The sequence below is a fragment of the Pongo pygmaeus genome, chromosome 6 (genome assembly GCF_028885625.2).
Source record: "Pongo pygmaeus isolate AG05252 chromosome 6, NHGRI_mPonPyg2-v2.0_pri, whole genome shotgun sequence".
Classification (NCBI taxonomy): Eukaryota; Metazoa; Chordata; class Mammalia; order Primates; family Hominidae; genus Pongo; species Pongo pygmaeus.
The window spans coordinates 140,991,637-141,003,912 of record NC_072379.2 but is presented as its reverse complement, the minus strand read 5'-3'; the positions used below and the strand labels follow the sequence as shown (position 1 = coordinate 141,003,912).

The 12,276-nt window shown below is 44.3% G+C and overlaps 1 protein-coding gene across 1 annotated transcript in view; it reads right to left on the bottom strand.

Annotated features, from left to right (window-relative positions):
• MGAM (maltase-glucoamylase) overlaps window positions 1-12,276 on the bottom strand; it is a 175,180-nt gene that overhangs the window by 92,576 nt on the left and 70,328 nt on the right. The window contains exons 36-44 of the mRNA XM_054496215.2: window positions 7,793-7,927; window positions 6,919-7,006; window positions 5,960-6,098; window positions 5,018-5,151; window positions 4,864-4,898; window positions 4,655-4,771; window positions 3,754-3,902; window positions 3,046-3,130; window positions 1,828-1,884 (exon numbers count right to left, since the gene is read on the bottom strand). Of these exons, the coding sequence (XP_054352190.1) occupies window positions 1,828-1,884; window positions 3,046-3,130; window positions 3,754-3,902; window positions 4,655-4,771; window positions 4,864-4,898; window positions 5,018-5,151; window positions 5,960-6,098; window positions 6,919-7,006; window positions 7,793-7,927 (939 nt within the window). The remainder of the gene's footprint in view (window positions 1-1,827; window positions 1,885-3,045; window positions 3,131-3,753; window positions 3,903-4,654; window positions 4,772-4,863; window positions 4,899-5,017; window positions 5,152-5,959; window positions 6,099-6,918; window positions 7,007-7,792; window positions 7,928-12,276) is intronic.

Here is a 12,276-nt window from a genome sequence, read left to right as displayed (position 1 = left end):
TGTCACAAACAAAAATATCTCCAGGCATTGCCAAATGTCCCCTGGTAGGCAAAATCCTCTCATTTCAGAGCTGCTATTTTACCGCTAAGAAGCAGTTATTGTTGACAACAAGCAAACAAATATGCATGGCTGTGTTCCAACAAAACTTTATTTGCAAATTAGCTAACAACCAGATTTGGCTGTGGGCCATAGTTTGCCAGCCTGTGCTCTACAACGAGTAATAGTTACTCAAACTTGGGAAGATTAATTAAGGTGACACTTCTTTATCAATCCTAACTATGAGATTCATCTTCATTTTAATTAAACATCAAAAATTTCATCTCTTCCTTTTTTTTTTTTCTTGAGACAAACTCGCGTTCTGTCACCCAGGCTGGAGTGCAGTGGCACAATCTCAGCTCACTGCAACCACCGCCTCCCAGGTTCAAACAATTGTCCTGCCTCAGCTTCCCAAGTAGCTGGGACTACAGGTGAATGTCACTACACCCGGCTAATATTTGTATTTTTCATAGAGACGGGGTTTCACTGTGTTAGCTAGGATGGTCTGGATCTCCTGACCTTGTGATCTGCCCACCTCAGCCTCCCAAAGTGCTGGGATTACAGGTGTGAGCCACCGCACCTGGCCCAATTTCATCTTTTTCTAAACAGCTTGCTCCATGATTTCGTTTGCCTTTCCCTCTTCAATCAAAGATATCTTCTGTTAGTGAATGGGAGACTCAACATGCACACTCAGGACAAAGGCCAGTCGCTCTTAAAGAAAGCGCCACCTCTTCCTAGGGAAGGCCTGGCTGGAAAGCACATAGGAGAGCCTTAACATGTTGCCACCCTAAGGGCAGATCCAGACTAGCAGCAGGAAGGGGAGTCTGGGGCAGCGGGGAGGACTTGGGCTCCAATGGACTGAGAAGAGAAGGAACAAAATTGCACATCCTTCTCCAGTTTTCACCTAATCTCACTGCAATCCCCTTGGATGAAAGGGACCAGCACATGCTCTGCTTCCTATTTCCCTGCTTGTACCCCTTTGCTGTATTGCCAGTACTCAACTATGTTCTCCTCAGAAAGTCAGAAGAAGAAGCCTGGTTAGAAATGAAGGAAATACATCCTTTGATTTTTCCCCAAGAATCAGGGTCTGACTTGTCAGGGTCTCGGCAAGAGAACACCACCCCAGAGATGCCCTGGAAGACCCTGGCTTCCCAGCTGAGTCTTCGGGGATCACACTAGCAATGAAACTATGCGGCAAGGAGCTCTTCATTGCTTCCTCATTTCTAAATGTACTCGCACTACTTAGACTCACAAGGGTTGGGTCCCATACCTCTGTGTGTGTTTTGCACACTGCCTAATCACTTGCCTGCCTTAGGTAATTATGTGCAGTACCCTTCTTTGAGCATCTATGCTATGGAAGGAGATAGTTAATCAAAAGACATAAAATGGCCTCTATGCTTACAAACTTACAGCAGGCAAAGATATCAACAATAAAAACAAAAACTATAGTTTGCAACACAATCTCAAATGTTGGCTAGCATCTGCCTTTACACAACATTGTAAATAGCAGTGATATAAAGAAATATTAAAAACTAACAGAAAGAGAACACACACAAAAAAACAGACCCTGAGTGAGATGCTTTATGTGTTATTTCATAACGGTTCTATGAGGAAAGTGGTCTTACCCCACTTGGAGGTGAGAAAACTGAGATTACAAGGGTTAAAGTGGCTCTCGAAGACCACACAGCATGTGGGTTACAGAGCCAGCATTTGACCTAAGGTCTATCAGATCTACAGCCTTTGTACTCTCTACCATATTCCCATGTTGTATAAACATTCAGAAAAACTTACCGTGTAGTAATCGTACCAGCGGGCTCTAGGGAAATACGCAGTGACATTTCTGGCATTCTAAAATGAAACACAAACAAGGTGAGGAAGTAAACACCATTTTCCAGGACAGAGTAACCAAACTGCTTGGGAAAGATGTGAAATAATTGTGATGCCTTTGGACCCAGCTGCCTCATGTCTCCAGAGGTTAGCAATTGGGGCAAACTTCTTCCCGTTTTTTTTTTTTTAAACAGGAGATTTGTCTACCCAAAACAAGTGGCTTTCATAAAGCACTTTGGTATCCAGGACTTCAGGAAAAAAAAATCACTGTTTGCTTATAGGCATAGACTTACCCCATTTCCTCTTAAAGAGACAAACAACTGAGGTTGTGTCTGGGGCAGAAGAAAATTCTGTGGGTACAATGAGATTTTGGGGCCGGGAGCAAAGGCTCACGCCTGTAATCCCAGCTCTTTGGGAGGCCAAGGCGGGCAGATCATGAGGTCAGGATATCAAGACCATCCTGGCCAACACAGTGAAACCTCATCTCTACTAAAAATACAAAAAAAAAAAAAAAATTAGCCGGGCATGGTGGCACGTGCCCGTAGTCCCAGCTACTCGAGAGGCTAAGGCAAGAGAATCACTAGAACCCAGGAGGCAAAAGTTGCAGTGAGCCAAGATAATGCCACTGCACTCCAGCCTGGGCAACAGAGTAAGACTCTGTCTCAAAAAAGATTTGGGAGAGGTACATTTAACTGGTATTTTAATCAGAAGCCTAATCAACAACAGAAGTAAAGAAATAGCTTTTACTGCTGGGAGGAGCTCCTGCAGAGGAAGGGAAGGGTTAGCCAGCAGCAATACAAGTACACACATTGCCAAGTCATCCTTCTGAAAAGTTGTGGTAGTGCTAGAGGACTGTTATAAATTCTTTACAATACTGCCCCCATCTGACCTTCTAGTCCTTATTTTAGTTAACAAAGAAATGATTGTGTCACTGAATATACCATGAGGTGTTTTCATCTTGATCATCCTATGAACCAGAATTGTTAGGCTCATTTTAAAGATGAAGGAGCTGAGGCCAAGAACACCTAAGTGATGGACTTCGGCTCAGAAGGAGAGGAGCAGACACAGGTAGAATGAGAAACCATGTCTCAGGACCCCCACCAGCTCAGGCCTCTTCTCCTCGTCCTTTTCCCCAAGCCTCACAGCTGGGATCCTCCCCCCATCAGAGGCCTCCATACTCACGAGCTCCAGGACAGGGCTGACCAGGAAGGCTGGGCCCAGCAGGAACTGACTGTCTATGTCCCATGTCACCTGGTCTGACACAAACCTGGAAAGGGAAATGAAGGTGCCCAACAGAGCCCAACAGAGCCCCAGCCCGACACTCTGAAGAAGCTCCTCAAGTTCAGATCCAAGTTAGAAATCCAGCTGCCCCTGAGCCATTCTTGCTTTGTTCCTAGGCCTAGCTTCATCAGGAGCACCCAGCCTCTGCTCTCGCCATGTGATGTGCCTTAAATTTCAGAAATGCTGGGATGTAGATGTGTTCTCTCCTGTAAAATATTACCTCATTTCTTAACCATGGCACATTTTAAATGCAAGGATGGCCCTCATCCCTCAATTCTCTTGCTGAAATCCTTCTTTTGTGACCTGGGTCCATATAACAAAACTGCTACAAAAGATAGATAGGTCTTTGCACAGTTAAATTAGAATGAAACTATTCTGTGCTGTACTGCAGCATTTCAATTTTCTTCACTCAATAAATAGCCTTTTTTCATGACCTATGGCATGTATAACACTGTGCTAAAGACAGTCATCAAGTATGGTTTGCACCTGAAGAGCTCATGTCAAAAGGCAATCGTGTCTTTAATTTGGAAGAATTGTGTATAGCAACCGCCACCATACAGAATGCAATAAGTCATCCATTAGTCATCGGGATCCCTGCTGGACACTCACTCGTGGAGCAGAGGCCGCACAACAGTGACACCCTCCATGTGGGCCTTATACATCAAGGTATACAGATATGGCAACAGGGTGTATCTGGTCTGCAGGATATTTCTGGAAATGTTCACAAAAGCAGCATCCCAGGACACAGGGTCTTGTCTCTAAAGGAGAAAGAGAACAGTGTTGGGAGCTCACCCTGGAATTTCTAGAGGATTTAAGAAGCTCACTAAAAGCATATTCCCATTGAAGATCACTCACAGCTAAACAAAAGAGAACTATACATGAGGCCCAGAGAATACTCTTAATAGACTGGAAAGAGTCACCAAAGCTCTCCTAGGACAGCTGATAAAATTTCACTGTAAGACATTCTTTTTGGTACATTTGGTACAATTCTGCCTAAAATACAGGAAAAAAATAATAATCTAATGAACACTGAGGAATATGGTTCATTGAGACACCAGGCCTTCACAATTTTTAAGGGTACAGTGGCTCACGCCTGTAATCCCACCACTTTTGGAGGCTGTCGAGTGGATCACTTGAGCCCAGGAGTTCAAGACCAGCCTGTGAAATATGGCAAGATCCCATCTCTACAAAAAATGCAAAAATTGGGTGGGTACGTTGGGATGTGCCTGTAGTCCCAGCTATTCGGAAGGCTGAGGTGGGACAATCGCTTTAGCCCCAGAGATAGAGGCTGCAGTCAGCCATGATGTGGACACTGCATGATTCAGCCTGGCCAACAGAGTAAGTCCCTGTCTCAAAAAAACAAACAAACAAAAAAACCCCTCCCACCCAAAAAAAACACCTTTTTTTTTAAAGATCTCCCAGGAAATACAGACTGCGTTAATTTTAGCACAGAAATGGAGATTGTCTTTCAAGTGTCACAGAACACTGGAGGTAGAAGCCACTGTCCTACCCTGGTCCCAATGGTGTTGTGGTTTCTTGAGAAGGGGTAAAAGGCCCCCAGCTGCATCCAGCGAACACACATCTCATATTCAGCGTCTTCAAAGAACCCACAGATATCTGCTCCCGTCTGAAACAAGAGGAAATAAAATGAGCCTGCTGATGATTTCTGAAAGATGTCCCCACCTTCTTGGTGCTTAGGAGGATCCCAAGGACACTCACATAGGATATGCCGAAGAGGCTGAACTCCATCATGCCTGCAATGAGAAGCACAGCTGTGTCACACCAGGCTCTCATGACCTACTTCCTCACCTCTTCCCCAAGGATCCCAACTCCCTGCCCTACCGGCACAGGCCATGGGAAGGAGCCCACGCACCAATGATAGATTTCTTCAGCTGGTCCCATGCGGCTGTGTTGTCTCCCAGCCAATGTCCTGCCCAGCGGCCAGAAGAGGGAAATGTGGAGCGGGTGATGACGACCCCTCGCTGTCCTGTCACCTCCTGCACGGCTCTGGTTGGAGGGGAAAAGGAGGTGAACTGAGGCCACGGCCAGGGAGCAAAGGCCATAGAGCTTCTGCTCCCAGAGCCCTTGAGCCTAGTCAATGTTTGCTGCGTGATTGGAGGGAACATGGGAATCCGAGCTGTAATGGTGGCTCCACTGATCCCAGATGATGGAGATAACAAGTCACGTGTTCTCACAGTGCTTTACAAAGAACTTCACTGTTGCAGACTCACTGGAGTGCTCCGAAAATAGTAAGGAATTACTACAACTGGCTATTGGTTTCCTCAATACTTAGTTTTCACTATTTGAGGAAGAACACAGTGAAGATTATAAGACTGTCCTTAGAAGAATACATACTATTCATTGAGCTTGCAAAGCGGGACTGTGCTAATTCGGTACAATACCAGTTACCCTCCACCAGGAATGGCCAGAAATAAAAATATCTCCAAAGATGATTCACTTTGAAATGAAAGGGAGAGATGCCTAGTTCTCTGTGTTCACCTCCTGTAGCTAAAGCTATTGTACCAACGGCTGCCCTGTGTGACCATTACGGTGTCTCCATGTGAGTCTTTTGACTAGGTTCATTAAGTTTTTCACTGGTGAGACCATGCTTTATTTAAATCTGTCCTCCTCCTTTTAATCACAGAGCCTGGCTCCATGTCAATGAGCATTTGTTTAATAATTAAGAATCATTACACAGTTATGAGAATCTTCTTAATCCTTAGAATGGGGAATGAAAGGAAAACTAGGGTAGCTATGTCAGTCACTGGCAATCCCTACAGGTTGTGACAGCTGGAGAAGGGAGACAGAGACTCACTCGTATGTGGGTCTGGTCTGAGACCACCCGTACAGGTTGTGCACATTGTAGTGCTGCACCAGGGAGCCGTCTGGGAGGATCTGCTGACTCTCCATGCACAGGGTCTTGCTGCTCAGGCCCCTCTCCCTGGACTCCAAATCTGAGGAGGAAGAACTGGTGAGGTGAAATCCAGCCCTGATTCTGTTTCTCCCTGACCTCTCTTCAAGGTATTGGGCCCTGGATCTTAACACTAACTTCAGTCCTGCCTGTGTCGCTCTCCATCTCCCCGGAGACATGAGCATCATCTCAGAGACATGAGCACAGAGCCCCCAGCTCTGAGCTGCAATGGTGCCTGCAGTGTTTCCAACATCAAGTTCAACGAAGAAAGCAGAGGTGTCAGGAAGAATGTACAGCTGTCAAACACTACATGACAGCCTCTGATTTAGGCTTTTGACTTGCCAATTATATCCATAATTCTATGAAAAAGATCTCATTATCTCTCTTTTACAATTTAGCAAACCGAGATTTGGAAATATTGCATAATCTGTGAAAAGTCACAAAACTCCTAGAGAGCACAATTTCCGGAGCTAAGATATAAATCCAAGTATAACTCCAAATTCCATCAGCTCCATGATAAGGGGAAGCCAGTAATTTCCACCCATTGATGGCACAAGAAATTCCTGTGATGGAATTCACACAAGCCCAAAAATGAAGAAACCCAGCTGTGAGAACCCTTTGTGCCATGAGCTCCGCTAAGTGCTTTCCGGACAAATTTCAAGAAATTTGCTCAATGAGTCTAGTCACTTGCACATGCCCGGCTGGGTAAAGCAACTGCAGAGCTTTTGTCTCTGGTCCCCAGTAAACCACAGCAGCCATGAGGATGTGCCCTGAGCTGTGCGGGAGCACCCCTGGCCTCGGGCTCCTCCAGTGTAATCCTTCCAGTCGTGGCTCTGCCAGTCAAGGAGGCCAAGACTTCTTACATGGCATGTAGGGAGGGTGGTTCAGAGAGGCGTCCCTGCAGCCTGGAGAAACTGCCCCATTCACGAAGCTTGATGGCTCATTCATATCCTAGAAATGCCAAACACAGACACACCTCACTTTTTAAGATAATTACATCCTGCCAATTCTTAGCCAAGGAAGCAGTGAATAAATTGTTCAACATCCAGTAATCCCTGTAGATGCCAGCCTTGGGAGCTTCATCAAATCCTAGTGAGAACTGGCTAGAAAGATTAATTCACTCCTACAGAACAACTGATAGAGGGTTAAAAAATAAATCTCTTTCAGGGTGGCTGTGAGGCAATCAAATTTCCAAGAAATTCCTAGTAAATTGCCACCCTGGTTTTTGTTTGTTTTTCATTTTTTGAGGCGAAGTTACGCTTGTTTCCCAGGCTGCAGTGCAATGGTGTGAACTCGGCTCACCGCAACCTCTGCCTCCTATGTTCAAGCCAGTCTCCTGCCTCAGCCTTCCGATTAGCTGGGATTATAGGCATGCGCCACAACGCCCGAATAATTTTGTGTTTTTAGTAGAGATGGGGTTTCTCCATGTTGGTCAGGCTGGTCTCAAACTCCCAACCTCAGGTGATCTGCCCACCTCAGCCTCCCAAAGTGCTGGGATTACAGGTGTGAGCCACCACGCCTGGTCCCGCCTCAGAGGTTTTACAGTAGGAGCATCAGGTCTGGTACAAGTTCTGAGGGCTATCAGGGCTGTTCCACTCCTGAGAGGAGGAACTGTCTGATATGTCCAAAGTCTTCCTTGGACAATGACTATCCTCTTGACTGAAGGTCAGTGGTACATATACTTAGGCACACAAAGATAGACAAGTGCCACAGGTATACAGACACAGACACACTTACAATCCACATGCCATCAAACTTCAAGCTCCTCTCTGGATTCTGGGGATTGTTGTATAGTTCTTCTATTTCCCTCTTCCACCACTTGGTAGTTGAATTACGGAAAAAGTCTGGGAAGGCCACATAAGCTCGATATAGCTATAAAAAAGAAATATAATTTCTTTGTCCCACACAAATATATAAGACAGCAAACAGGCACTTACTGAGAATGCAACTCACACAAACACTTGAACTGCATGGTGACAGACGGCCTGAACAGGGCCTAAATAATGTTATTAACTTATTAGAGAAATGTAGAATGACAGGAGAAATTAGTGCAATTTCCACACCTTCTCAGCATTTGGAAAACATCCAAAAACTGTTCTCTTCATATTGACACGGATGATGACAATCAACGCCCACAACTCACGACCTCATGCACTCGATGCCCAACCCTCAACGTCAGTCCTGCCATTTCCTAAGCACTCCTCAAAGACAAAGCCAGGGAGAGACTGCCGACATGAGATGCATGGTAACAGGTTAGGAAGAAACACCCAGGGACTCCCTCCTATGTCATTCCCACTGCGAGAGGGGAGGAAGGAATAAGATTACATTTCAGGTTATTAGGCCAGTATGCCCCAGTGTTTCCTACAGTTTCAGAATCACATGACAACTACAGCTGTGTGGAACATAAACTGAGAGGACTTAAAGAGGATGCATCAACTTCCCCTTCCCCTTATTTTCCACCTCCAGTCAAATAATAAAAGGAGTGTTTTCACTTTAACCTGAAAGATAGATTCAAGATACAACTTTTTAACTACATTGTAGATTTTTGAGAGTAAGAAGTTTGTTTTATATTCTTCTGAGTGACATTTGTATCACCCACAATGCTCAGCTAAGAACCTGGCATAAAATAAATACTCAGTGTTTAATAGTGGGTTCACACAACTTAGAAGCAGCAAATAAATGTCCATACATTTTAATATACTCATGTTGTTTGTTATGGAACATTATGGTCCTTCGTATGTCTCAGTAAATAGCCTCCGCTATGCTAATCACACCATTGTAAGAGTTAAAGAGCTAAAGAAGGCTGGTGAGGAGGATGGGGGAAGCAACAGAAAGAGGAGTCGGTCTAGGGGAGCTCCAGTTCTTATACACCACAGATAAAGGGCAGGTAGGAACCCAGATGTCCACAGAAAGGGCAAAAAAAGGAACATAAGAAAACAGAAACAGATCAGCCTACATGGGTCTGGCTGTCAAGGATGTGAGAAGACAGTGGGTGACATCACGGAGAATCTTGAGAGAAGTGGGCATGCCAGGGATGCCTTTTGTTAGGAAATGGAGGTAGAAACCAGGAAACCCGACAAAGAGAACCTTTCACCAGAAACAGAGAGTTCCAGATCAGGCAGGGTTGGAAACAATGGGATGGGTGGGGGTTGGAGAATTCGAATAAAGAGATTATCAGCCACAGCTGAGTCAGAATTGTATCCCATATGGGGTACACGTGGGGAACCTGGCCAGCCATGAGGTAGGAACTCCCCTAAGTACTGCTCGGATGACCCCTTCCAACTTCATAAAAATGTTCTGCCATTCTCCAAGGTGCTGGCTTTGCCTGTCCATATTCAACTCTTGCCTTGTGGCTTTTTCCTTCACTTTCTCCACTCTTCAAACAGTGATGTACCCACCCACACACTGGGCCTCAGGATCACCTAGCACTCTTTCTGTAGCACATTGCATGCTACAAAACGCAATTCCTAGATTCCACCACAGACTTATTGAATTAAATCGCTGGAGCTTTGGACTCAGAAATCTGCTTTGCACAGGCTTCTTGGATGTTTTATGCTTAGCGAAGCCAGGCGTGGACATCAGTGGCTTCATCCTCACCAGCCTCGTCAAATGGGTCTTACTATTAATAATATAAATATTAGGCTGGTGCAAAGGTAATTGTACTTTTGGGATTAAAAGTAATGGCAAAAATTACCTGTGCTCCAACCAAATAGTTATAATTATTCTATCTACCAAGAATCTCTTATGAGCTACCTAAAAGATTATGTAAACCCCCTAATGAGTGTTTCTTATCAGAGACCCAACTGGCATTTGAAGCGTAAGATAGTTTGTGGAGAATGCCCTGCAATCAGAGCTATCCACGTCCCTGCCCACTGCCCATTAAATGCCACTTGGTGTCCCTGTGATAACCAACACTGCCCTCAGATTTCCAAATGGCCTCAAGATGGCAGTGTTGCCCCTACTGGCTGATGAACTGTGGGGCTCATAATATAGTAACTGACCACTGGATAAAAGTCAGGAAGCCCATGACCTAGCACTTCTCTGACTGGGCAGGTTCCTGTGTCCAGGTGGACCGCTTGGACCACTAATCTTCAAGTGATTTTCTGTGAGAAGTGATGAAATGACAGGAAGCTATGTCTTCTCCTTTGAATACTTATCTGATAGATGATAAGTAAGTAGGTAGGTTGGTAGATAGATAGAGTGGATAGAGTAGGTAGATGGATAGATATGATAGACAGATAGATAGATAGATAGATAGATGATAGAGTGTATAGATGGATAGATAGGGTGAGGGGATGAATTGATAGATACAGATAGATGATAGATGGATAGATAACAGCGAGGGATACAGAAAGATGTTAGATATATTGATAGATAGATAAATAATAGGTAGGTAAATAGAGTAAATAGATAAATAGAGTGAATAGATAGATAGATAGATAGATACATAGATACATAGATACATAGATAATGGAGTGGATAGATGGATAGATAGATAAGATAGACTGGGTGAGGGGATGAATTGATAAATAGAGTTAGATAGATGATAGATGGATAGATAGATAATAGAGAGGGATACAGAAAGATGTTAGATAGATAGATAATAGGTAGGTAGATAGAGTAAATACATAGAGTGGATGTATAGATAGATAAAAGATTAGATAGATAGATAGATAGATAGATAGATAGATAGATAGATAGATTAGATAGATTAGATAGAGTGGGTGGATGGATAGATAGAGAGAAAGATGGTAGATCAGACAGACAGATGAGAGATAGATATACAGAAAGATAGTAGATAAACAGATAGATAATAGATACATACAAATACACATATACAAAGATAGAGATGATTTATAGATAGATAGATTGAGATAGAAGATAGATAGATGATAGATAGATAGATAGATAGATACTTGTTCAGTAATAGACAAAAGGAAAACAGCCTTGAACTGAGTCTGACTCTTCCTTGCCAATCTTCAAAACCAGCCCCAGCTTCTCTTTTGTTTGTTTTGTTTTACTGAATTTACTGACAGAAAATAAAGACATGCAGTGCAATAGCCAAGCAGCCTCGTCCCAAGTGCATCTCATTTTAAATCGAGAGTGCTACTGCTGCCAACTGGCTCTGGGATCCAGGAGGTCAGAGACTGACAACAAAGAAGTACACATCACAGGCTTGCAGTACCTTCTGTTCTCCCTACTCTCTTGGAGCTGTCCCAGGTACCAGCCTCAGGCTCCAGATTTTGTGGTTCTATCTAATATATGTCTTTCCCTCTAGGACTCACCATTTGCCCTGAAAACCAAATTATCTGGATAAGGCATGAATTTTTGGCCTAACTCTTGCCAGTCACATTCCTGGTGACTGGAATGTTTCTCCTGCACCTCTGTCCATGGGCTACGATCTTACATTACGTAGAAAGAACTCCCAAAAGAGGTCTTCGCCCCGGGCTTCTGAGTGGCTGCTAACAGAATTTACAACTGCTAGGATTTGTTCCCACAACATAGATATTTGTCTGATTAATACTGGATCCTGACAGAGTGTGTAGAATCTGCAACATATACCATATTGCTGACTGCACAAGCCAGCTTCTTTGTCCCTTCAATTCCTGGCAGATATCCTAGAAAACAGGCCTTTTCCTTGTCTCCTCAGCTCTCCTGTGGGGTCACATAGGCTACACATGCCCTGCTACAATTCCTGCCCAGAAAGAATAAGGATTATTGAAGAACACCTCAAGAGGTACGGCAAGGTACTTGCTCTCCAGGAAGTCCTCGGCCCCACCCTGACAACCCTGCCTGTGGATACTGTCACAACAATTGATAGTAAAGCACACAGGCTGCTTCAGTTCAGGAGACACACGTCTTGGCCAGAGGATGGGGCTGTAGGCTTCCTACACCTGTAAGGAGCCATGTACTCATTTAAGCAAGAAATGCTTAGTCAATCTGGAAAAAAATTCAGTTCCAGAAGCACGCGCTACTTGGATTCATTACAAGCAACAAACCGTCCCCAGAAGAGAGCAAGTTTTACAATAAGGCAGGAAACTGAGAGGTAAAAGCAAAGCTGAGAAACCCAAGGAATGATGGGGCTTGGGGCAGGACTTATAAGTGTGAAGACGGAGAAACCTGTTCACAGGGAAAAAGGAAAGATATACAAAGAAAAAGACCTAGTCGGTCTTCGAGGGTTGAAGACTGTTTAAAAGGGATAACCAAGGCAACAACAGTAA